The sequence below is a fragment of the Salvelinus namaycush genome, chromosome 22 (genome assembly GCF_016432855.1).
Source record: "Salvelinus namaycush isolate Seneca chromosome 22, SaNama_1.0, whole genome shotgun sequence".
Lineage (NCBI taxonomy): Eukaryota > Metazoa > Chordata > Actinopteri > Salmoniformes > Salmonidae > Salvelinus > Salvelinus namaycush.
Genome location: NC_052328.1, coordinates 21,733,926 through 21,761,375, shown reverse-complemented (window position 1 = coordinate 21,761,375; position 27,450 = coordinate 21,733,926). Strand labels below are relative to the sequence as shown.

General features: G+C 42.8%; 1 protein-coding gene across 2 annotated transcripts in view; it reads right to left on the bottom strand.

Moving 5' to 3' along the window:
* Nucleotides 1-752: 752 nt before the first annotated feature.
* LOC120017934 (transcription factor COE3-like) overlaps nucleotides 753-27,450 on the bottom strand; it is a 70,530-nt gene continuing 43,832 nt past the window's right edge. The window contains exons 8-16 of one of the 2 annotated variants that reach the window (XM_038960889.1): nucleotides 27,169-27,310; nucleotides 22,350-22,480; nucleotides 22,021-22,147; nucleotides 8,294-8,382; nucleotides 3,352-3,417; nucleotides 3,076-3,247; nucleotides 2,764-2,949; nucleotides 2,405-2,494; nucleotides 753-784 (exon numbers count right to left, since the gene is read on the bottom strand). In XM_038960889.1, coding sequence (XP_038816817.1) covers nucleotides 753-784; nucleotides 2,405-2,494; nucleotides 2,764-2,949; nucleotides 3,076-3,247; nucleotides 3,352-3,417; nucleotides 8,294-8,382; nucleotides 22,021-22,147; nucleotides 22,350-22,480; nucleotides 27,169-27,310 — 1,035 coding nt within the window. The remainder of the gene's footprint in view (nucleotides 785-2,404; nucleotides 2,495-2,763; nucleotides 2,950-3,075; nucleotides 3,248-3,351; nucleotides 3,418-8,293; nucleotides 8,383-22,020; nucleotides 22,148-22,349; nucleotides 22,481-27,168; nucleotides 27,311-27,450) is intronic. The other variant, XM_038960890.1, reaches the window with a different exon arrangement.

Sequence of the window (27,450 nt, the reverse complement as noted above, 5' to 3'; positions counted from 1 at the left end):
TTCTACGTACGCCAGTGTACTTGTTGAATCCAAGATAATTTTCACTTTCGAAGATGAATTTCTAGCTACAATAAATTACTAATTTAATTTAAGATGTATGAATGAAACATGACACAATCTTACCCACCCACCCAGCCGCACCCATTTACTTGCATTTGCTGTATTTTATGATTGATTTCTACATTATATATCTCATATATTTTCCAGTTGAAAATCTTAAACCTTCTTGGCCCCACTGTATTTTCTCACACATAAAAATACAAAAAAGTCACATTATAAAGACACACAATTGTGAATCTATTGAAAGAGAGTTAAAACAAAAAACATTTTCTGAGGCAAACAAGTTCATAGGTAAATGTACATCAGTGTTTACATTAAAACCAAATGATGAGTCCACAGAGTTTCTTCCAGTATATGGTTCACTGGACAAAGCCCAAGTTCAACCCGATAGGTATGCAAAACGTACACTCCATCGTCCTTTGTCTTCTTCCAGGTTGATCAAATGGAGAAAAAAATGAGCAAAAAAAGCTACAATTGTTGAGTTCCTAATGAAATGCTTTGTCCAAATGTCCAAATCTTAACTCTTGAAATAGTCTTTTAAAAGAAAATCATGTTTTTATCTTCATTAAAAACAGAATAAGATGTTGACTATATCCTCAGTATTTTAGATTACGCCAGTGTCTTTGCTGTGTGATAAAGGGGTGTCCTGTATCGTGGTGAGAAGATTGGTGCTTGAGACGATGAAAGTGCATTTACATTGGAGGTACAACCAGACCGGACATAGCTGGAAAAGAGAGAGAGAGAAATTGTATTTAGCAAATTCACCCTTTCCAATGTATTCAATTGGATAAGCAAAACATTTAGCTATTTACATCTTGTAACTTTAAAACAGATGTTAAGTTATGATGTTGTATGTGAGACTGTGTGTATGTGTGCATGTGCGCCTGTGTGATGTGCGTGCGTGTGTATGTGTGGTGTGTCTGTGCATGTCTGAGTGCAAACCTCTCTAACAGGATAGTTTTAAAAGCCTCCCTCTTGCTCTGACATTTCAGGCCCCAGCAGGCCAGCGTGGCTACGTGTGATATTCCTCCTGGTGTTGAGGTAATGGCAAACAGTGAACCAGACTCCAAGGAGAGACGGCCCTGCCGAACATGGAACAACAACACGGCCACTACCCACAATGCTGTGCTACAACCCCCACCTTCGTCACTTAAGGACTCAACTGACTCCCCTCAGGCTGATCTGACTCCCCTCAGACTCAGCTGGCTCCCCTCAGGCTGATCAGACTCACCTGACTCCCCTCAGACTCAGCTGACTCCCCTCAGACTCAGTTGACTCCCCTCAAATTCAGCTGACTCCCCTCAGACTCAGCTGACTCCCTCAGACTCAGCTGACTCCCCTCAGACTCATCAGACTCAGCTGACTCCCCTCAGACTCAGCTGACTCCCTTCAGACTGATCTGACTCCCCTCAGACTGATCAGACTCCCCTCAGACCCAACCATTCTCCATACTGAAGATGGAGCCACTGCATTACACTCTTATTTCCACAGTCACTACACTACTCCTATTTCAAAATCATTATCCACAAGCTTAGACAGAGATCAAAGGTAGTTTCCATTCTTTTACCCAGACCATCTGCTAGGATATCATTAGCAACTCTAGCTTATACAGAGAGTTAATATACTCAGTATTTCACACATTTTGAACAATTAGGTGGCTAGTAAAGTGCCAGGATGAAAAATCATTGAGTATTTGTAGTGTCATGGTTGGAATGCTTTTAAGTTTGCCAGCACAGATGATGGCAAGGCATTGCTCATTAATTTCTGCACAACATGTATTAATAAGTATGATCGTGTAGCAAGATGAACTTTAATTTCCCACTTCATTAAGCTCAATGTTATTAATCTTGGGGCGCACACTACGGCTAAGCTTGTTTTCAAAGCAATCATGTTGGTCATGACACACACAAAACCTAATAAACATAATTACTAAAATGATTCTGGGAAGGTGTTGTCCTTAGATCTTGGAATATATAATTTGCTATACTGGATGGGTTGTGTGTGTGGTGTGTTTGCATGTCTGCTTATGTGCGTGTGTGTGTACGTGTGTGTGTGTGTGTGTGTGTGTGTGTGTGTGTGTGTGTGTGTGTGTGTGTGTGTGTGTGTGTGTGTGTGTGTGTGTGTGTGTGTGTGTGTGTGTGTGTGTGTGTGTGTGTGTACATGTGTGTGCCCTCATGCTTGCTTGTGTATTTGAATGTAACCTCAAAGGTGTAAATAATAAATTGCAGCCTGTTAAAATGCATATTTGTAATGATTAGTCCCTCACCAAACCGGACAGAGGCATGAGCCGCGGTATCTGCCCAGTAGTCCGAAGGGAAGGGATGAGGGGGTGAGGGGGGCTCACCTTGCAGTCCGTTGCCATTTGCGCTGGTGCAGGAAGGGGGTGGGGAGGCCTGGGGTCGGACCACAGGGGCGAAGGCGCTCTTTTGTTTAACTGCACACAAGATATGGGGGCGGGGTGGGGGTGGGGGGGGGTGGGGGGGGGGGGGGGGGTAAGAACATGCTATCGGACTAAACTGGGCTGTATTCAGTGAGGTGAAACGTTCAGAACATTGCCTATAGAAATGTAAAGAATTGAGTCTAACATGATTCTGATTCGCTACCTGACAGACAAGTATAACTGCCCTACACAATACATTTACATCTGAACATTGTGTAACTTTGCTCCCTCCTGAACAAGTCTGAGATGGCAGCTCTACTCACTTCCATATGGAGAGTTGGCAGAGGATCCGTTGAGGAACCCAGGGGAGCTGGAAACTCCCAGGTTGGACATGCCAGAGTTCCCGTAGCCATTCATACTGTTACTGACGGTGTTGTAGCTGGACTGCTGTGGGGTGCTGCTGGTGATGTACCCTCGTGGAGACACACTGCTAGTGTTCCGGCTGTAGCCTACCGACGAAGAGGAAGAGGAGGATGGGGTGGTTCGAGGTCTATAGGATTAATTTATTCTTTAATTCATGACTTACTTAGCTGACTGTGAATGATTCTTGACCACTAAGCATAAGTTCCACTTACCCTGGTCGTTTCCCTGGGACTCGGACACGTTGACGGCTAGCTGGCTGCTGAAGGAGTTGACTCCCATCATGCCGTGGGAGGCTGTGTTGGCGAGGGAGGGGATCTGGTTGTGGTTACGGGGAACGCTGTACAGGGCCTCCGCTATGTCCGCTGCCCTCTTCAGAATGATCTCCTGTGAAACATGGAGGGAGAAGTTAAGAGCTGCTCTCCCTCAGTCATCCATTATGGTAGCTTCGTTTGTCTGTAAGACGTGTGTGTGTCTGTCAATCTGCATACCTGGTTATTGTGGGGCATCCCATACAATGCTTCAACAAGGTCAGCTGCTCTCTTCAGCAATACCTCCTGATTAAAAAAATAGGAAAGACAGACATTATTGAAATGCTGATGACAGACTATGCTCAATGACACTGTTCAACAAACACCATGACATGGAATGTAACAATAAGAGTCATTATTTTTACACATGCAATAAGAGGTATTTGTTAGGTGGGTAAATAAAAATGACCCTGTATTGAGAGGCACCAACTCTTCCTAGAACCACTGGGAACAATGAATAATGTCCCATCTCTTAATTAAACCAGCGTAGGCCTTAAAAACAACACCTCACCCTCTAATTCTGGGCTCGCGTTTGCACAAGAGTTCAGCACTGGAGTCTCCTTTCTTCAGAACAATAAAGTGAATTAGCTTGGGTTAATCTAGTTCTGCCGTAATGACATTAAGACATTTTTCAATTAACCTCTTTGACTGGCTGTTGTAAAGGACTTCACAAATGACTTCCCATCCAGCGAGAGTCTGGGTGCTTGTGCCTCGGGGACATGGATGCATGGGATGTATTCTTATCCATGTCTGCATGCTTGTCCCTGCTTCACCAATAAGGATTAGCCATGTTGCTTTGGTTCTTAACACTGAGAAGGAGTTGGCCCTGGATCCTGTTCCCTGCTCTACTTCAGAATAGAGCGTGTTAGTGTGCTTTTATCTGCTCTTTGAATTGAGCACTTAATGAAATCATTCATGGAGCACGGCACTGCTTTGTTTAGTGTGATGCTCCAAGCAATATGTTAGGAAAAGCATCTCCTCCACTTAGGAGCATTTATTCTCACAAAGACACGCTTGAGCTATTGCCGTGGTGTTTTATTTGAATGCTTCTTTACTGTCACCTGCTGTATTGCAGCAGTATGTTGACTTTCCGTCAGAACCCCGGTTAAAAGCGATGCAAATCTGTCACTGGAAACATCTCAGATGGCGCTTGTTGTCTTCCCACATTGCGTGTTTTCCTTCGCGGGCCTCAGTCATTTGTGTGAAGTGTTCCATCACTTGGCAATAGCAATCTGGGATTAAGACGGCAGCTGCCGTAAATGAATGTAAACACAGCCATCGCGCCTTCAAACAGCGGCCTCCAAGACTTGGCCTGCGTTTCCAAGGCAGCGCGTATGGAGCGTGTATGGAGTGTGTATGGGCCTCCTTTCATCCTGAAGAGCCATATCTTCCTAAAATCCTTGATTTATCAAGATGAAATGCTGTAGAAGCCACTTCTAGCATGTGCCATGCTCTTATGGAAACATAGAGCTTAATCCACCAAGTTACCGGATGGGTGGCTCTCTTTAAAATGAGCATTTACCTCTGAAATTGGTGTGTATGCTCAACGTTGCATGCATCTAGTTTGCATACAAATAAAGAATTATGGTTGTCATGAAACAGGTTCACTAAATGAGAGGACCAGCTGTCTTGCTGTGTTCTCATCAGGCAGAACAGATTCCTCTCTTGCTCGATGAGTGAGACAAAGTGTTTTTTCTTTCCATTTTCCTGCAGTTAATAATTACCAATAATCTATTCTATCATATTTGAAGATCTTCTACATGCCTCTCAATTGCAAACAACAATTAAAGCAATTAAGACTGTCACGTTCGCAAGCCATGTTTCATTCTCTGAAAACCTCCTCTCCATCCTTGTCCATATGGTACTTTGCAGCAGCAACATAAGGACAGCTTGGAAAAAAGAGAGAAAACGATATTGCCTCTCATCCTTAATCTGTCGTTTACCGCGTGGCGTCTTAACTAACCAAGCTCACTCGCAGGGCTATGCTTAAGTGGTAGCCTAGTCATATCCGAGGATGATGGGAAGTGTGATACCCAATCAACCAAGGAGTTTGTTTTGTTTCCGACGAGACACTTTCACGCGTATCGGCTCACGCTGTGAATACGATTAGCACCGAATGGCGTTCTGAGGGCATTTCCATGTAAATCTGGATACTGCTTCAGCATAAAATGTAATTGGCTTTCTTGTCATGGAGACAGACATATCAGAACACCATGTTAAATTGAAAACAATTAAAGCCGTAGATGATCTCTTGTTTTGTGACAAAGGCATGACAGCTTTTCTGGTATTCCTTGTTCTACACGTTTTACACATGCTCAACAACTGATCACAGATCAGCCAAGATCTAGACGCCATTAAAACCACCAAATGAACTCTGTTGTTACCTGACAAAGGCTTGAGAAATGTTGAGGTATTGCATGTTTTACACGGTAGCCTAAAACCTGTCTAAATGTGATTCTCCACATGGTAGATTAGCTAGGATTGTGTATTTATGTTATCACAGTTAATAAAAGGGGGCCCAGGTTATGTAGCTTGGAGTGGTAATGTCATTATAAAACTGTAAGGCAATTACTGTGTTAGCTCTAGCCTGAGGTAATGAATACATTCAGAAGGATAGGGCCATTAGATGTAGGTACTTCAAAGAGCACAAGAATAGACATTCATTTAAATACATGGATAATTGCTTGACATGAACACATTTGTAATATTTATTTTCTCCTTGTGGATTTCACAAAGAATTGGAAAAGAATAGGTTTGTGTTCATTTTGGGGGAAAAAGAGAAAAGCGAATGCAATCAATGTAATAATAAAACAATATTGGGTTTCTGCTTTTAATTTTGTAATGAATCTAATTTGTTACAGAAGAAAGGAGAAATTGAGTGTGTTATAATGTGATATCCAGTCTATTTGTCCATTACTGCCACAGGGCACAAAATGGTATTATAAATGGTATTTTTTTATGGGAGGAATCTAAAATTGTTTTATAACAAGATCTTAAAAAGGAGGGTGAATTCCTAAGTCTCTGTTCACTTAACGCCATGCCCACAAACTAATCTCCTTTCGCATCACTTGACTGTTCACACTTGTTACTTTCATATTCACTCTGGACTCTGCATTGGATTTTTATATCGCTGCTTGTCCCTTAGGGTCAGTCTGTCATCTGCAATGTTGTCTTAAAATTACAAGGTAAACTTCAATCAGAGCACACTTCCCCCCTTTTTTTTCTCGGTGTAGCAACAATATTAGCGTGCATCCCTTGCAATCCATGAGCACTCCCATATTGGCTTTCTGTCTCCTCACAATTACCACGTGTCTTACTGGTCCTGGGGAAAAGGCTGGTGGAAATCAATAGCGCCATAATATTATCAACTGGAGGGTGAAGTCATTGAGGGAGGGGGGCCGGTGTCGATTTGCCTTTCTGCTAATGCATACTTCACCTCCTCCAGCTTTATCTCCTTTTTATAGAGTCTCTTCGCTTCACCTGCAGCCCATAATGGCTGTTCTCTTCACGCCGTATCTCTTCTCGTTCACAATGTACATGCTAGCTAGCCTGAGGCTCTTATATTGAGAATTTGCTGTTGAACCCGAGAGGCGACCCTCAGATGGCAAGCTTAACAATGATGAATCACTCTGTAGGATCATTTACTTGGCCCCCTGAACCCCATATTTGGGTCCATTAGAGAGCAAATCAAATATGTATATTGTTTATTAGAAGTGCAGGGTTTCATTTCACTCTGAGCTTGGGCCATGTGAGGGCTGGGGGGAGACCCTGCTATATTAAGTAAGTAAGCACACTGAGGAAACTCATCTCAGATTCTGAGTGAAAGATTGTTTTATCACCAAAAGGCACTTTGTTCTCCAAGAACAAAAAATGGATGCTGTAAAACAAGTATGCATCACTGTATTCCTTGTTATATTCAAATTGTAGATTTGACAGAAATGTACTGACTTTATTGAGTGTGCAGACAGATACCCAGGGCAGGGAGACTTGGAGAGAAACTCACAGCCATAAAAACTAAGTGAACCTTTCCTTTGGTCTTACAAATGTTCTGTTGAAATTAGAGTTACATTTCATGTCCAGGTGTTGTTTTTCCACGGGGACCAAAGTCTAATTGAAACACTTCATATTGTGCACCAGAGACTGCTGGCTGCGATGTCGTATATCTTCCCATTGACTTAGCCCAGTGTCCATACTACACCCCACAGCCTGGTCTTTATTAAATTGTCCGTTGGACGTTAATGATATCGCAGTGTTGCATGCTGGGCTTTAATAGATAAGGTCTTAAAAGGCTTTATGGTAATATTAAAACTCTGAGGTGGTCACCACTTTACTACATGCCAAGGGAGTCTGTGCAAACTAATCAGTCATAATATTACACTTGGCGCAACTGGAATGCCAGTTATACCCATTGGGAATTAGCAGGGTCGCAATCAGATGAGCCCAGTAATAGATTTTATCAGAGTAAATCGAAATACTAAGGAATCAAAGAATGGCTGAAATATGTATTTTCATTTTCATGTTGAAATATGCCAAAAAGTGTCACGAGCATTTGGAAATAAAGAGTCTTTCAACACCTTTACTGAGTTCTAAAGAAAGCAGTGAGACCTAACGCATTATAATGTGTCCCTGGCCTTATTAGCCACACTAAGACAGGGGGGGTTTACGAGCGTAGTCATGTAAACAACAGATTAAACCAAATGGAGCTGTGTAGAATGAAAGGGAAACATGAGTGGGGTAATGACGGCCCAGACGACCAGGAGATTATCATCTCCACAGACTACTGGAGAGGAAAGATGTCTGATTGAGCTATTTTACCACACGCATGCCTCCCTCTCTCGCTTCTCACTAAACCAATACAATCCCAAATCAATGCTAGATGGAGGCACCAGAGTGTTTGTCTATTGTATTTCTATTTGGTTAAAAGGTTTGAACTTCTTTTGATGTTGTTTTGTTTCTTGGTCTTTGATGATGTTGTTGGGTTAGCAGCTTTGGTGTGTGTATGGTGTGGTTTGTTGTGTCTGTGGTGTTGTTGGGTTAGCAGCTTTGGTGTGTGTATGGTGTGGTTTGTTGTGTCTGTGGTGTTGTTTTGTCTGTTTTTGTGAAGATGAGATGTAACACTGACCTTTGGTAACCTCTCAGGGTCACCCGGGTGCCTGGGGATGACCTTCTGCAGCCTCTGGAATCCATAGTCGATGGTTGGCTCATTGAGGGCTAAAAAAGAAAAAATCCAATGGTTAGACAATGTGTAGTGAAGTAAATAACTACTCTATAAACCAATGTCTGCAATGCACAGCAACTAGTAGGAATACTCTGCCACAAGTGTCACAAATCCCCTGCATCCAGTTACATTTTAATTTAGCAAAATAGCCATGATGACATGATGCAGTACATCAGTCTAGAGCAGGTCTCATATCTCTCACAGGGCGCTCTTCTTTTTATCTTCTAGGGAATATTGAGTGCAAACGACATAGTGGGGTGTGTTAATCAAACCAAGCTTTAATAATCTGTGAAAGGCTTGTCCACAAATTGATCTAGCGTGAGTTGCTGTCACTCCAACGCTGCACCTACTGTACCACCCCGCTGCTCTACTGAAATACTACAGCAGATCACACAGAGCGATCAATCTCACCCACCCCTCAAATAGTAATCTGGAGCAGCGAGCCGTATTGGGCTATGAATCAGAGGCACAAAGTAAATGAATCATAAGCCAGACTTTGGTAAGACTAAGGCGTTTTATGTCTGACAGTCATAATGGGTAATTTAAGGCTTCCTTACAGCGCTCGCTGATTCTAAACAATCATGTACACCCGTAGGCCAGGAGGGAGGAAGGAGAGAGGAGGGAGAGAGGGAAGGGGGAGGAGGGGTAACGGGGGAAGGAACGACTTAATAGAGAACATCACTTCTCAATGTAGATATAATTTTCGGCAGAGTAACTCAGACGAGTGCGGCGGTACATCATAAATCAATGGCTTTCTGTGGAGACTAATAAGAGCTGCCTGCCTCTATTCATTGTTCAGCCTCTAATTTGGCCCATCACTCATTACTCAGCATGTAATTTCAGCATTAACGGAATAAGGCTCGCAGAACCTGCTGAACACAAGAGGACATAAACGCAAACGCCAAACGTACAGCCAGGGCCACTGACACACAGACCAGGGAGCCACACACACGCACACACAACCTACCAAATCGTTGCTAGACAGGTACAGGGCTGTTCACCACATAAAGTGAACTCCCAACAACCAAACGCACCACACACCGCCCGTCACAACATACACTCCTGGAAATCTGATTTGACATCTCATCATGCATCCCGGAACAACAAAGGTCCGCTTCAGAACGTGAGGGAACGCCATTTTCTCCATGATAAAGGATTGATCCGTGGTATTGATCTCACATGACAAGGCCCTAGCTGGGATTTTGCCCTCTTTCTTTTGTTATTTCTGTACACACCGCAAGGCGCATGCATGTATGTGTGTGTGTGTGTGTGTGTGTGTGTGTGTGTGTGTGTGTGTGTGTGTGTGTGTGTGTGTGTGTGTGTGTGTGTGTGTGTGTGTGTGTGTGTGTGTGTGTGTGTGTGTGTTGTAGCCCTGCCAGACCCCGCTGCCCAGTGTGATGTAAATTGTGTATCTGTAAAAAACACTCCATAATCAGGCCATCAATCATCCCCGGCTGTCAGTAGGCTCTCGCTGGGTGATGCATCATGCTCTCCTGCCCTCTGCCTCAGCTGGGGCCTACACTGCACAACACACTACACTCAAAACTGCAGCCCGGCATGCTGGGTACAGATACAGTAGCTAGCTACACCACAAGACCAGGGTAATAAAGGAGAAGTATGCGTATTTTGGGAGTATTTACAATTATAGTAATCCTGAAGTAATGCAGCCTGATGTAGTTTGAAAAACCTTTTTGAGCATCTTGATATGTCATACACATTTAAACATAGTTGACGTTTAATTCTCTATCATATCTGTTTGAAAACACTAAATTACTTTAACTACTATGGCGTCTAGGGGGAAAGGGGGCCTAGAACATGAGCATCACATACCACAGATAGTAAACAAGATGTCTCTTCTCTCTTGCTCTTTAAGATATGGATTAAAGCATGTCTCAAGGTTCTGTGATTGGGGTGCAACTCTGGGCCATGAGCAGCGCATGTCGACGTGTCGCAATCTCATCTATCATGGAGATGATCTTTGTAACAACCCTGCGTAATGAAATTGGTGACACAGACCTCCATCTGCTATCGATTTCATGCAAATGACGTTGACAGCTGATGGAGACTTGCATTAGAGCTAAACGGTGCTGTCAGTTGATGAGTTGACAGTTCTGTAGTCGACCGTGTACACACAGAGACAAAAACTGTCAATAATCCTATAAGGACTGATGACGACATATACTGAGCACTTGTATTCATTCTGTACATTAAATATATGATTACATTGTATTATAGTATGTATCATATTTGAGCTGAATAAATTCCATATAATTTAGGTTGATTTCTTAACAATCAAACTTGAGGTCCGTTTTACTATACATACACCACTATACTCTCTCAAACACCCCCAACTTACCTACTTCCCACCACCTTCTTCTTCTAACCCTTTAGTATATTGTAGCTCTGAACTCTAGGATGCCCTTGGACCGCCAGCATGCATGCCAGCAAGAGCTTCATCTCCATCATTCTACCAGCCCAGTGCAGTGTTGTGAGAGGTAAGCTAAGGAGGAGAGGAGAGCTGGAGTAGACTAGGGAGGGGAGCTGGCCCCCCTGCGAGGGTTCTCAGCCACGGTGAGGAAACATGAAACCCTCCACACACATCCCATAAATCCTGCTCTGGGTGGAAGTCTGGCTGGAGAGTGGGGGGGGGGGGGGAGCTGGCACGTTCCAGTCACGACCGCTTCCCGGCCCGCGGCCAATCAATACCACTTTCCTGTTTTAGAGGCGGGTAATTATGAGGTGGAGAGATTGTCTGACCTCTCACCCCTGCTGCATTACTCGGCTGATATTAAGATAAATTGCCTGATTTTGGGTAAACATATGCTGCAATTCAAACTGTCAGCACTGGTTTGCTCAGGGATAATTTGTATTGATCTCCTGGCTTCTTCCCCATTTTGCCTACTGACCTCACGGATAATTAGAGAGAAAGAGACACAGCGAGGTAAGGCAAGGGCTGCATTTCAATACTTTGCCAGTTATAAAGAGCGAGAATAAAGAAAGTGTGTGAAAAAGAAGAGTGAATGAAATAGACTGATAAAATGTTCTTGTCTTCTGAACTAGCAATTCAGCTTGAAACACCTTGTTCAGCTCTACTTCATATTTTCCTCATCACTTATGAGAAGCTATAATTGTTTTGTGTTCATAATAAAATGTTTAGCACTTAACAGTAAAGTCATGCCAATCATTATAGCGTTTTATTTGATGTATAGTTTACAGCTGAAGAAGCAAAATTACTGTCACTTTTGAATAGGATGCACAGGATTAAAAAAAAGAAATGCCCAGCAGAGTTCATTCTTTGGATGCAAAAGCTGAGTGGAAACTTGATGAATATTTCAGTAATTTCTTCACTCTAGTTAGTGAATGGTCATGTTTCAGAATGAAAAAATTGAATGCATGAGTTGGTGTGCAGCTGTGACCATATCAAATCTAATTTCAAGCACTACACACACACACACACACACACATCCACAATCTATGGCAGGATTTCAATGGAATTCCTCTCCCTGGCATGTGTACTTCCCGATCTTATTTTGATCTAATGCCCTTAATCTACTCTGTCATCCGTTCATGCTCCTAACACATTCACTCCAGAAGGCTCCGAGCCCAGTGTCTTTGCTTAAAATGCAGAGTGGATGGCCAAACATGCATCTGAGCACGGTCTACTGCTCCTTCTCCATGTACTCTAGAAATAGGACATGAGTAACCGCTCTAGAGGAGCAATGTAACATGGCTGCCGTTGGCAGATGAAAATGCTTATATGGCAATACGCCTGCATGCTCTCAGTATGTGGCAGTGTACTGAAGTCATGTACTGTATTGGCTTGCAGTAACAGTCAGTAACAGGGGAAAATGTTTGGGCAAAGCAGTACATTTAAGGGAAATGGTTCATTGTTAAGTCTGTGGTCTTGGAATGGAAGTTTGCAAAGAGCGCTAGCATTCTTGCCAGCCATTATTGGTTATTACGACAACTCTATATTTCCTGGAGATAAATACTAGTCTTGTTGCCATTTGCCAGCTATTACTAATTATCCTTAACTGCTTGGAGCATATCTCCACTCGTCCTACACGTCTTTATTTCCTTTCCCTCTACCACAGATTATACTGAGGTGTAGAGGGAGCAGATAAACAGAACAAGGTGAACAAAGTTTTAGTGAGTTTGTAACTTGTGATAGTATCCACCTGAAGCCTCATGGGCACCTGAGATCATCTTAAAGCTGCAACACAGATATGGGTCACAGATAGTATCACAATCACAACAGGAAATTACATAATTTTACTGACATGAATAGGATCAAACAGGGATGAAAAAGGCCAATATCACTCGGTGTTATTGAAGGTAAATAGGTGAACTTAAACAGGTGATACAGCTGCAGGGATAACATGAGACATTTAGAGGTCTTGCTGTTCAGCAATATACTGTAGATTTCCACTGTGGAGAGAGATCTAAAAGAAGCATAGTCAGAACCCAACTTCAAACCAAACCAACCAATCTTAACTTAACTTAAGCAAACCAAACCAGTGCATTTAACACTGACCATTATGCTCTCCATCCAAGCCAAGCTAACAGGGAGTTATTCCATCTCCAGGAGTCTCAGGTTGAGCAGGAAATTAACATTTCAAAGATCTGCCGGTAAGATGAATCAATAGAGAGAAATCAATGTTCATTGAAATTTCATGAACTTTGAGCTGATACATACAGCGAGATAAAACGACAGTTACAATTCCACCAGATATTGCATCTGCAACAGATCAAATGTAATTAACACAGGTTAAATGGAAGGGATGTACTGTATCAGTTCACAATTCCATACTCTCAAAATACCCTTAATCTCTGTATTGGAAATTAGTGGAGACACCTGTTCGCTCCCCTTCGATGACATCTAAAGTGACTGGTACCCTCCTCAAAGGACATAGAGGGGGACTTTAACACATTCCCGTCCAACAGAAATCAAATGGCCTCCCTTCACAGCTGATTGCAGCCACAAATTAATATTGTAAAATGAAGATCAATACATGGACGGGGCCAAATCGATGACGGCTAAATTACCGCTGCGTTTTCCCCCTCATTCAAGATGAGTTGTGTTTTCCTCTCAAAGTCAATACCGTGCAGCATCTCTCATTCATTTCTCAATAAACTTGAGATGAATTTCAATCAAAGGCAGTGATGGCGGTGGGTGTGTGTGGATGGGGATGGGGATGGGGAATAGGGGGATGGGGATGGAGTTCTTTTAAAGCCCGTTGGGTGTGGAACATAGTGAAGAGGGGAGGGAGGAGAGAAACCTCATCTATCTTGCTGCACAGGACTAATACTGTGCCTTAGTGAGGAATATCAAAATGGAGAACAGTTACCAAACAGACATCATCTAAGATTAAGATCACTTTATTCATCAATTGTACACAAGGTCCAACTGATATTTGACTTCTGCTTTTATTCCAACCCCCTCTACATATACAGGCTGGAGCAGAGGGTTGTCACACTGGGCACCCGTGGAGTAGTTGTTCTGTGGAGTAAAGTGCCTTGCTCAAGGGCACGCAATGGCATCTAGGATTTGATACCAGCTCACTTCCCACCAGATTTTTCCCGTCAGACCCAGGATTGGAACTGGTAACCCTCCAGTTGCTGGCTCGCCTCTCTGATCGCTAGTCTACCTGCCACCCCTGTATCTAACAATGCAGTACAATTTATAGAGGTGCCAATTAAATCCAAATCAATGAATAGGCCTATCATCCTTATAGAGAAACACCCCTGTACCGATACTATCCTTTAAAGTGTAAAGCCACTCCTTGCAATACATTCTACAGAGGGATGCAATGCGGTAAAAGACATGCTCATCTGCCGCCACTTATTTCGATACATTTTCCAGCGCAGGATTTCCCAGGACTGTTAATGATTCCACTGTGTGAAATAATGTCACAGTGTGCTCCTCAAAGTCTACCTGACAAACTGCTTGAAAACGAAGGAGTGGGAAAGTGTGTGTCAAGTCAGCCCTCTAATTGGACGAAAGGACCTTCCTCTCATGAAACATTGCACACGTTCACAAAGGCTCTCTGGCTGAGATTGTGTAACTAGGTGACGAGTGTCTCAGTCACTCATGAGGAGCTACAGCTAAATACCAGGCTTGTAATGAGACAGACAGGGGAACTGAGTAACAGTGATGGCAACATCAGCTATCTATACATTGCTCATATTACTACACTACACTCTTAGGTTATAAGAGATGCCATTGGAAATCCCTCTTATACAGATATGTTGACATTGTTTACATTCCTCTGTGAATGCCTTTGATTACAGTGTATCTTACAGTGTGTCTAGGCCACACCCCATCCCTGACTAGCTGCTACCAAACCCTGCCCTGCAGGGGAGGAAACCGTGAGGAGGCTCTGTATCTGATCTGCTCCAAATCCGGGACTTCAAAGAGAGTCTGGGCTGAAGGGCGGAGGGGAGCTGTAAGGTTAGACCCGATACACAGACTGAACAGCACAAGGCCCAGACTGATGTGCTTTGATAAAGGAGTCCATGTTTACTGAACAGCAGTTTTTTTGTCAAGAGCCAACCATTTCTGCTTGGAGTGCGGCAAAGGGCTTAATTTTAGATTTGAAGACTATATCACTTTGGATCTCTGTCCAACTGAGTGAGGATAAAGAGGTCAGTCAAAGTACACATCAATATTCATTGCATTACATGTACAATGCATAGCATCTTGATCTGCATTGCTTGCTGTTTGGGGTTTTAGGCTGGGTTTCTGTACAGCACTTTGTGACATCGGCTGATGTGAAAAGGGCTTTATAAATACATTTGATTGATTGATTGATTGACAAGCATTACAGTAAATATCAACACTCAACATAAATGTTCGTAATTGTGAGCTTTGCGGTGTAGGATAGCGTTACTTTTAACAATATACAGTGCCTTCAGAAAGTACTCACACCCCTTGACTTTTTCCACATATTGTTGTGTTACAGCCTGGAGTTAACATGGATTACATTTAGATTTTTTGGGTCAGTGGCCTACACACAATACCCCATAATGTCAAAGTGGAATTATGTTTTTAGACATTTTTACAAATTAATAAAACATGAAAAGCTGAAAGGTCTTGAGTCAATAAGTATTCAACCCTATTTTTATGGCAAGCCATAAATAAGTTCAGGAGTAAAACTTGTTTAACAAGTAACATAATACGTTGCATGGACTCACTCTGTGTGCAATAATAGTGTTTAACATCATTTTTTTATGACTACCTCATCTTTGTACCCCACACGTACAATTATCTGTAAGGTAAACACAGATTCAACCACAAAGACCATATCCCTTTGAGCATGGTGAAGTTATTAATTACACTTTGGATGGTGTATCAATACACCCAGTCACTACAAAGATACAGGCATCCTTCCTAACTCAGTTGCCGAAGTGGAAGGAAACTGCTCAGGGATTTCACCATGAGGCCAATGGTGACTTTAAAACAGTTACAAAGTTTAATGGCTGTGATAGGAGAAAACTGAGGATGGAGCAACAACACTGTGGTTACTCCACAGTACTCCACAATACTCCACAATACTCCACAATACTCCACAATACTCCACAAAACCTAATAGACAGAGTGAAAAGAAAGATGCCTTTACAGAATAACAATATTCCAAAACATGCATCCTGCAACAAGGCACTAAAGTAATACTGCAACAAATGTGGCAAAGCAATTAACTTTTTGTCCTGAATACAAAGTGTTATGTTTGGTACAAATCCAATACAACACATTACTGAGTACCATTTCCCATATTTTCAAGCATAGTGATGGCTGCATCATGTTATGGATATGCTTGAAATCATTAAGGACTGGGGAGTTTTTCAGGATAAAAAATTAACGGAATGGAGCTAAGCACAGGCAAAATTCTAGAGGAATACCTGCTTCAGTCTGCTTTCCACCAGACACTGGGAGATTAATTCACCTTTCAGCAGGACAATAACCTAAAGCACAAGGCCCTACACTGGAGTTGGTCACCAAGAAAACAGTGAATGTTCCTGAGTGGCTGAGTTACAGATCTACTTGGAAATCTATGGCAAGACCTGAAAATGGTTGTCTAGCAATGATCAACCAATCAACCAATTTAACAGAGCTTGAAGAATTTTTTAAAGAATAATGGGCAAATGTTGTACAATCCAGATGTGGAAAGCTCTTAGAGACGTACCCAGAAAGACTCACAGCTGTAATTGCTGCCAAATGTGCTTCTGCAAAGTATTGACTCAGGAGTGTGAGTATTTATGTCAATTAGATATTTCTGTATTTCATTTTCAATAAATTAGCAAAAATGTCTAAAAACATGTTTTCACATTGTTATGATGGGGTATTACAGTGGCAAGAACAAGTATGTGAACCCTTTGGAATTACCTGGATTTCTGCATACATTTGACATAACATTTGATTTGATCTTCATCTTTTCACAACAATAAACAAACACAGTGTGCATAAACTAATAACACACAAATTATCGTATTTTTCTTGTCTATATTGAATACATCATTTAAACATTCACAGTGTAGGTTGGAAAAAGTATGTGAACCCCTAGGCTAATGACTTCTCCAAAAGCTAATTGGAGTCAGGAGTCAACTAACCTGGAGTCGAATCAATGAGACGAGATTGGAGATTTTGGTTAGAGCTCTCTTGCCCTATAAAAAACACTCACAACATTTGAGTTTGCTATTCACAAGAAGCATTGCCTGATGTGAACCATGTCTCGAACAAAAGAGATCTCAGAAGACCTAAGATTAAGAATTGTTGCCTTGCATAAAGCTGGAAAGGGTTACAAAAATATCTCTAAAAGTCAGTCCACGGTAAGACAAATTGTCTATAAATGGAGAAATTTCAGCACTGTTGCTACTCTCCCTAGGAGTGGCCATCCTGCAAAGATGACTGCAAGAGCACAGCACAGAATGCTCAATGAGGTTAAGAAGAAACCTCTGTCAGCTAAAGATGCTAACATCTCTGTTGACGAGTCTACAATACGTAAAACACTAAACAAGAATGCTGTTCATGGGAGGACACCATGGCAGAAGCCACTGCTGTCCAAAAAGACATTGCTGCACATCTGGAGTTCTCTAAAAAAAGCACCTGGATGTTCCAAAATATTCTGTGGACAGATTAAACTTAAGTTGTGTTGTTTGGAAGGAACATACAACACTATGTGTGGAGAAAAAAAGGCACAGCACACCAACATCAAAACCTCATCCCAACTGTAAACTATGGTGGCGGGAGCATCATGGTTTAGGGCTGCTTTGTTGCCTCAGGGCCTGGACAGCTTGCTATCATCGACGGAAAAATTAATTCCCAAGTTTCTCAAGACATTTTGCAGGAGAATGTAAGGCTATCTGTCCTCCAATTGAAGCTCAACAGAAGTTAGGTGATGCAACAGGACAACAACCCAAAACACAGAAGTAAATCAACAACAGAATGACTTGAACAGAAGAAAGTACGCCTTCTGGAGTGGCCCAGTCAGTCCTGACCTCAACACGATTGAGATGCTGTGGTATGACCTCAAGAGAGCAGTTCACACCAGACATCCCAAGAATACTGTGGAAGTGAAACTGTTTTGTAAAGAGGAATGGTCCAGAATTCCTCCTGACCGTTGTGCAGGTCTGATCCGCAACTACAGAAAACGTTTGGTTGAGGTTATTGCTGCCAAAGGAGGGTCAACCTGTTATTAAATACAAGGATTCACATACTTTTTCCAACCTGCACTGTGAATGTTTACATGGTGTGTTCAATAAAGACATGAAAAATTATAATTGTTTGTGTGTTATTAGTGTAAGCAGACTGTGTTTGTCTATTGTTGGGACCTAGACGAAGATCAGATTCTTCCCACTGTATGTGTAGTTGGTGAGAATTATATATGTTTTTATTAATTTTGTGTTCGGGCTGTAACACAACAAAATGTGGAAAAAGTCAAGGGGTATGAATACTTTCTGAAGGTACATACAGTATTAACGCCTTTATTTTCCATCCCCTACCAGACTGACATGTCTTGATCTCCAACAGTATTCAGTGAATCACCCATGACCCCTTTGTCCTTATGTTGATGAATGACTGCCGTATAGCCATTTTGTCAGATTCTGGTGCAGTGGAGTCGATACTGTCACCTTGACAAGAAAACTTTGTGATTCATCAGCCTTCAAGGCTGTCTAGCCTCAACTCATACCTGGCAAGAGATGCTCACTGTATGGGGCATCATCAGCATCATCCAAAACCCTTCACCCAGACCCAGTCTGTTACATAGCAGCCCTCTGTGAGATCAGATAAATGACACTCGTTACAGTCAGCCTTATAGGGAGAAAAAAAAACACTTGACTTGTACTAATAACACAGAAACCAAACTGCTCACCAAAGGTCTGAAAACGAAGCACTCTGTCATTTCCCAGCTTGGGAAATTAGCAAATAATGTTCCTTTCCCGCTGACAAATGTATGACAGCTACCCTTCATCTATCATTCTCTCCTAACGTTATGATGCATGTCCCGGATCCCCAATAGAATATACAGGCGACGTTTACTGACCCTCAATTTACCCATGACAAATGGGGTCCCGGTTAATGTGCTATTTCTGGGGCGAGCTAGGGGTTCATTTGAACACAATTCCCGGGTATAGGGATGTCACTGATTAGGATAAATAGTAGCTGAGTGTGTTAGCAGCAGTGCCAGCACTTCATATTACTAAGGGTCTCCATAGGGAGTGGTCCTGGGAGGGTAGCTCTTATAGAAATCAAGTCTAGCTAGAAACCAAAAGCTCTCATGCAATTAGGGTTTCAAAGTCAATGTTTTTACTGATAGTTTACTCTTTTGCACTGGCGTCGGCCTATAGTAACTTTATGGTAAAAAGCAATCACATAAGTTTTACCCAATTGAAGTCACATACGGCCCTTTATAAAAGCCCTTTAAGAACAAACACAGATCCTCTATGCAGTAGTTAATAAAGTGTGAAGTATTGACGAGAGGACAGCTGGACCTGTCCCGTTTTGATTTGCTAACCTTGCTAACCTAGTTTGATCCTCCAGTCCCCCTGACCAATTGATAACCAATACATGGATCAGATACAGGACAAACCACAACAACCCACTGGGAACAGATGTCACTTCAACGTCTAGTTTTGATTTACATTTGGTTGAGTTGTCAACTAATGTGAATTCAACGTGAAATCCACAAAAACTGTCACCATGTCATTCGATTTAGGTTAAAGGTTGGGTGGAAAAAAATACGAAATGCTATTATGTTGATGACTTTTTGCAAATCCAATCAGTTTTCCGCGTTGATTCAACCTCATCACATCGATTTTTTGGGTTGAAATGATGTGGAAACAACGTTGATTAAACCAGTTTTTGGGATACTATGTCCTTTCCCTAAAGTAGAACAATTCGGTAAACATTGATACATTAAGCATGTGTGGATTATGAAGCAGTTGTTGTATTACTGATAATAGGCCTGTGGCCACAGTGAAATATACATTGCTATCTACAGTGCATAGCTTAATAAAGCATACTCTCAAGTTTTGCAGCATTATGTGTCTCTGTAGCTGGTGTTTCCATGATTGAACATACTCAATGCATACATGATTATTGATGTACATTACAGGGTGCTCACATCCTCTGACTGAATTGTTAGTTTTGGAGGTGGTCCAGAATACTAATCCAACAAGACACCACTCTCTGCCGTTAGAATTGACTGCAATGTACTCTATGTTGACTCTTGGTAATTTGTGATAATTTATTAAATTGAGCGAGTTAAATCTCCACAATTAGGGCCTGTCGGGCGAGAAGAGTCAACATGAAAAGGTCTAAAAGCGCTTCTCTCAACGACATGACGCAAAGTCACGCTTGAAGGGTAGCTTTGATAAATGGACCTTTGATATGCACACGTTGCCTGGCCACTGAAATGACAAGAGAATGTCCTCTTTTTGTTGCCAGTCCACGTTGTACTTAACTGTCCGAGAGGTAATGTCCCCCTATCAACTCGCAATTACTGTACATCTGGAGTCCATGTTAATTCTGTCGTTAAGTTCCCGGAGCTCGTTAACAGTTTCATTTCGACCCTGGTACAATCAGGGTGATCCAATCTGGGAATAGCAGTAGGCTGAGGAGCTAGACTTGTCTTATTGGTGGGCCCTCTCTTTTAATTCACCACACTAATCAATTGTACTGCCGTTGCCTCCCAGGTTAATTGTATCTTTCGACTAACTGGAACAGAGCAGGAACCAGAGAAGGAAAAAGGAACGAAATCAACATAGATCCAGAAGGGGACAGGTTCCCCCAGTAAAATCTGATGGTAATCATCCCAATCCGCTTAGCCCGTGTGACTAATGGGGTCTGTTCTTAAGAGACCTGGCACATTTACCGGGGTGCTATAGAAGCCAATAATGTCTCTTAACTTATACACCTTCCCAGGCTTCACACATATGCACATACGCTCACACACTCAGCACACTGCACTCTTGTTTCATTATCCCAGTGCCTTGTTGGCCTCTGCTCTGCTTCTGCTAGGGAGGTTAAACGCAGGAGTGCTAGGCCAGACTGCACGGTTGGAGGGGAAGGGAACGGGTGGCTTGGGGGGGGGGGGGGGTGGCTTGATGAGAAACAGCTGCCCAGGATGGAAGGGGTCTGGGGGGCGGGGTTAAGGGGTCCACCCCCCCCCCCCCCCTTCACCCACACCCCTCCACTTTTTTGAGGGAGAGTGCTTTGACGCGCCTCGTCTCATTCTAGCCATCGGTGTTAGAACAGACGGAGGCTTCCAGGTCAGACAGCCCCTGACCCTCATGACCTCTGCCTCCTCACCAATGATGACAGATAAGACCACCATATCCCTCTGTTAGCCAAGATAATCCACCTATACTTATGGTGTGACACACTCACACAAGACTCACACACACACACACACACACGGGCACACGCGCACACACACACACACACACACACACACACACACACACACACACACACACACACACACACACACACACACACACACACACACACACACACACACACACACACACACACACACACACGGTCACAAATACCCTTAACTGCATCCTTCTATTTCTCTCTAGTTCAGTCACTACTTTCATTAAAATTACAATATATAGAAAAAATCTGCAAATTAGTAGATGCATATCTGACAAGTGAGGAGAGAAATATAATTGGCAGAGTGAATTATCCTGACAGATTGAATTTAACAGAGCTTGGCAGCGCCGACTTCTAATGGCAGTTCAGGGAGAGATCAAGTTGCACTCATAGAAGTCCTTCCACCAAACACCTTTAGCTAGCGGTGCAGTTCTCACACATTGAACATTCCAGACCCAGAAAGCAGGGGCCTGGTTAGTCCATCATTACTGCCTTGACACTGGGACCCTGTTCCAATACTGTGAAAATGTATCCTTACTTCCAGCCTAACCATAGATGCAAAATGACTGGATGGGTAAAAGTTATGTATGTCAGGGAACCCTTGTTTTTTTAATCCAAATGTATCAGATCAGTGAGTGTGAGTAAGTGTGCACGATTTTGAACAGAGTTTGTGTTTAATCCAGAGAGGATGCATAGTCAGGGGACTAAACCCAGGGAGGAGAGACTGAAAGAAGCATTAAGCATTCTGACTCACCGGTGTAGACAAATCTTCCAGGAGCCCCCTTGCAGAACTGCTTGGACTTGTAGGACAGCGTGACCTCCACCACACCAGGGATGTGCCTGGGAGGGGTCTGGACGCGGATGGCGTGGGGGGTGATGAGCTGGATGACAGGGCACAGGAAGCATTGAGTCTGACCATACCTACTAAGGTCTCGTACAAACATACAAAAGAATGGCTATTGTTACTAGTTTTTATAGTAAAGGCTTCAGTTTCTAATAGGATATTTTTTGTAAAAACGGTAAGATACTTAAAACCTAGGCTGAAATTCAATCAACTCAATGGTGTGACAAAAAATACTGTACCTCACTCCAGACAAGCATGGTCCCGAAGACGACCTGCAGGCCGTCAAAGAAGTTGTCCCCAATGATGATGACAGTGGCCCCTCCTGTGGTCCATCCCTCACTGGGGCTGATGGCCTTGATGCAAGGGGTGGCTGCTTAACACAGAGGAAAGAAGAGCCTATTCAGTACCTACACTTCGACATAGCCTGATGTCTTTATCCCAATAGAAAGACATATCATGGAAATAAGCCTGGAGAGAGAAAGAATGATGGATTTGTCCTTTTAGGCGCGAGAATAAAAATCATTCATCAGCATGTTGGAGTGATGTAAGCAGACCCTTCAAATGGTCCGCTTCACAAAGGCTAAGCGCTGGGCTCGTGAGGGGAAATGATTTGGTGTAGCAAATTATGTGTCAGTGCAAATGTAGCTATCAAAATTGATTAGGCGTAGCCCTGCATGTACAGTAGAATTTGAAAGTTAAACACATCTCATATGAGTCCAGAATAAAGCTGTAGAATGTAAATGACAAGCCAAAGCTATGTTGTTGGTTTCATGTCATGCCATTGTCTTTGTTCCCTGCGTTCTGGCATGTTGTTTAGAATGCAGTTTCACAACATGAATAAATTCATGAATTATTCAGGCTCAGTTTTGCCTTTTGTGATCGATTCAATCCATTTCACATTGTTTATTACAATGCTTTTCATCTGCATTGACTTTTGCTACATAACTTTGCCATTCATCAGAGGGCTGTGAGTTATTATAATCTAATCAAACTCTTCCTGTCATTTGATGCATTACCTTAATATGGTGCTCACCCTGACACCACGTTTAGATCAGGCATAGCATGAAAGCTAACCATAAAACAGCGATATTACATGCAATCTTTTTACATCTATATTTTGTGAATACAATGTGAACTGCACACAGTCTTGTTCTTTTAACGTGTTCCACTATTTATATGAGCACATTGCTGAACTCCTATTATCACTCCAGTTCAGTAAGTAAATCCCCATCTGCCTTTGTTGTATGGATCACTACAGACAAGACATCTCCCTTTGTTTGCTTTGCTGTTGGGGCTGTGCAGGTTATGTTTGCTTTCTCCCCATGAAGCGCACATGCACACACGCACAAGCGCACAAGCGCGCACACACACACACACACACACACACACACACACACACACACACACACACACACACACACACACACACACACACACACACACACACACACACACACAAACACTACGGGAAATCGGACTTTAACAGGCTCTGTTGACTTCATGCTAATCACCCCTTACAGAATTTCATCTCTGAGGTCTGGACGAGTGACATTTGCTTTGCTTAATTGCTAAGCAGAGCATCTGAAAGAAGACCATCTCTCTGTGGGATCGCCGTGTCCCCTCAAAGGAGCTGACCTTCATCAGTGCTGCCGATTACGGCAAATAATTCCCCCTTCAAAATGACTGTACACAAATTGACTTTGGACCCGGGAGAGAGGGAGAGAGCGAGAGAATGAGAGAGAGACAGAAAGAGACAGAGCGAGAGAGAGAGAGAGAGAGAGAGAGAGAGAGAGGGAGAGGGGGGATTGTTAATGGTGGTTGTTGGGGGGCAGCTGCAGCCAGAAACCTACACACATACACACACACACACACACACCACCTCGGAAATCCCAACGCCCCCCTCCCACACACAGAAAGGACCCATGGAGAGGGAGCGACCGGGGCCCTAAGCCGTCCACCCTTCTGCCTGAAAATTTGCATATGTCTCAATGCACAGACAGAGAGGGGAGCATGTGCTGAATGGGAACCGTGGCCAAGTGGATTACACAGGCAGCGCAGGCGATCTGATGATAGACACTCACAATTCCCCGCAGCAGATGATAGACATTGCAGGGAGGGAATGAGGATGGCTAAAACAAGGCCTGTCTGTGCATCACTAAACTTTGTACTTTTAAAGCTGCAATATGTAACTTTTTGGGTGACCTGACCACATTCACATAGAAATGTGTGTTATAGATCTGTCATTGTCATTGAAAGCAAGTCTAAGAAGCGGTAGATCTGTTCTATGTGCACTATTTCGATACTTCCCGTTCTTAAGTCAAATTTTAGCTTATTTTACTTTCGGTTTATTACACCAGCTTCAAACAGCTAAAAATAGAATATATTTGGTTATGGAAAATATATTTCACAAAGGTTTATGTGGTACAATAATTCTCTACACTATACTTTCTTGTTTTGTCACATAAACTGAAATTAGGCGAACTATTAGAACTTTCAGGAAATGGCGGAGCGATTTCTACATAATGCATCTTTAAGTAGCTTAAAACAATATGGGTTTATCTGTGAGCATTCTCTTAAATAATGTTACTGTTTTCAAATGGCTCTAAGTGCAGATTCAACATACATTTTGGTTCCTTTACTTCCTAATGGTTAAAGTTAGCACTAGAGTACAGAAAACTGATCTTAGATCTGAGCTAAAAGCCAACTTCCGTCTGAAGCTCTAGTAGGCCTACTGAGCCACTCAAACAGGTCTGATGTGTCCGTCGATGTTGCGTCCTTTGTTCTGCCTGCTGAAATGTGTTGTAATTGTGCTGTGGGATGTCCAGATGGTCGGATGATAGTGCAGCTGATGGGATTATACCTTTTAACTCTCCCTGGGCCATCTGTTACCGCTCTCTCTCTATCTCTTCCCCCCTCTCTCTCTCCCTCTCTCTCTCTCTCTCTCTCTCTCACACTCACTCTCTCCCTCTCAATCTTTCAGATGGAGCAGACTGGATTCACTTGTCTTTATTGCATAAACCATAACAGCATTACAGCCACTTACAGCATGCAAATGACTGGGGCGTTGCAGGCTCTATGTTGAGTCTTCCATATTCTCCAAGTCTCGATGGTGGAGGTGGAACATGACTAAGGAACAGGTGGAGTGAGTGTGTATGAGGGGGTGTGTGTGAGTCTGCAAGTGTGTATGTATTAGTGAAGGATTTTCTTTATATTCATGTCTAAATGCATATGCTTGTTTGACTGTTCACACATGCACGGTTCAGTTGTGTCAGTAAAATAAATTCCCATTCAGCACCAATAGGGGGCAGCACCTGTTGAGCAGCCTGACACTGTCACCCCAGTGTTGAGACAATGAACTGAGAGTATGCCTTGCTTTCTCAGACACAGACAGTCAAGCCATGTCTGAGGCTCTCACCCAGTGAACACCTATTGAAGAATGTGTTGCTAATTTAAAGGGTGCTGTCTGTCTGCCTGCCTGGTGTCAGAACTCTATGGAAGACATGGATGCGATTACGTTTTACGACCGAGTATCCTGTTCTCATGTGTCACGTGTATGAGTGTCGGGGGTGGTGGAGGCAAACAAGCAACATTTTAGCTAAAGAGCTACGGTACATTGCTAATACACACAAAGTGTTTGTTTTCTACACTCATGTACATTAGGTTGGGATGAAAAATAGATTGAGATATATTGGAAAGTGAAATTTTGTGTATTATAGTTAAGTGCCATTTTCTCAAACTCCATAATTGAAAGTTATCTGGTGATTTGGGCACTCAAAAGATACTAAGATAGATTGTGTTATTGAAAGAAGATGGCTATGTGAGGCAAGCCTACTGCTCTTGCGCTTTGAAGAATGAGTAGGAGAAGAAAGGGGTGGGCAGGGGAAATCTGTGTGGCACCCTCATAACACACACACGCACGCACGCACGCACGCACGCACGCACGCACGCACGCACGCACGCACGCACACACACACACACACACACACACACACACACACACACACACACACACACACACACACACACACACTATCCCGTGGGATGGGGGGAACATGGAGGAGAGGGCTCAACCTCTTTAATTGCTCTCCTCATTAGACGCAGGTTGCTAGGCGATCCACACCTACCGTGTCATAAACGTGAGACACAGACACCAACACAACAGAACGTCACTGAGCATAATGACTTCGATGCTTGAGGCAGGACTTTAATTATTTGATTTTGTCCTCTAGTAGAGGAGTCATTAATAAAGACTAAAACAAATAGATTAGCTTATCCCCCACTAGGACTGGACTACATAAGATATATTAATTGTCTTGTCAGTTTTTTTTTTAGAACTGTTGTTGTGTTAAACGTTACATTTGCTTTTGGTGATAGGACCATTAATGGTTATTAAAGTGGAGAGAAGGCCGTTTCAGGCAGTGGTGTGTGTATATAGACTGTTTGCCTAGCCATAATTGCCTCTTGAAATCTGAAGATAAGCAATTTGCACAATTGGTCTGCTCTGTTTTTTCCATAATCTCTGAGCTGTGTGTGCTCTCATCTGCGAGAGGAGGCCAGGAGGGGTCAGAAGGTTATGTTCAGTGCATTTTACTTTTTGGATTTCCCATGGTTTGGAGGTCCTGCTTGCCTCTCTTTTGGCCGAGCAGGCAATCAGTCTATCATATGGAATCAGTTGGAAGAAAAAAAGTTTCCCCCCCCTCCTCCTGCCCTCTTCTTCATCCCCTCATTTCTCCACTCAGCTGAAACTGCAGTGCCCAGCAACAGGAAATCGACCTCACTGTGACTTATTTGCCAATTTTATCCTGTTTCGCATAGGTTAAAAACTTTTATGTGAAATTAAACACTTGGACAAGATTGGAAATAGTATATCGTTTTATAATCATTAAAATTACCAGAATTACTAGCATTCTTAGAATGATTATTGTATACAATTTCCAATCCACTTCAAATAGTATGCATGAGGAGGCAAATAGCGACTTACAGCACAGACTTAGAAGAGTGTATGAACAGAGGGCAAATGGAAGGAATGACAAAGAACAGGATGTAAAATGTGCCTACCATTCTCTAGATAAGGAGGCGTACCTTCTGAAGGGTCGAGTCTGCGAGCCCTTCGCCCATGCTTGGAGTTGTTGTGGACAAACATGTTGTCTGAGACAGCCAAGACATGGCCATCCACATTGACGGTCGTCGAGACAACAACCTGCAACAAGAGTGAAGGTAGAGCGTGTCATTTAGCAATCTGTATGAAAGCGGCACAATCACGTACAAAACATCAGCGTAATCACACTTGGCTATTTTCAGATTTCCACATCAACATTTATCACTCTCTGTAATCACTTT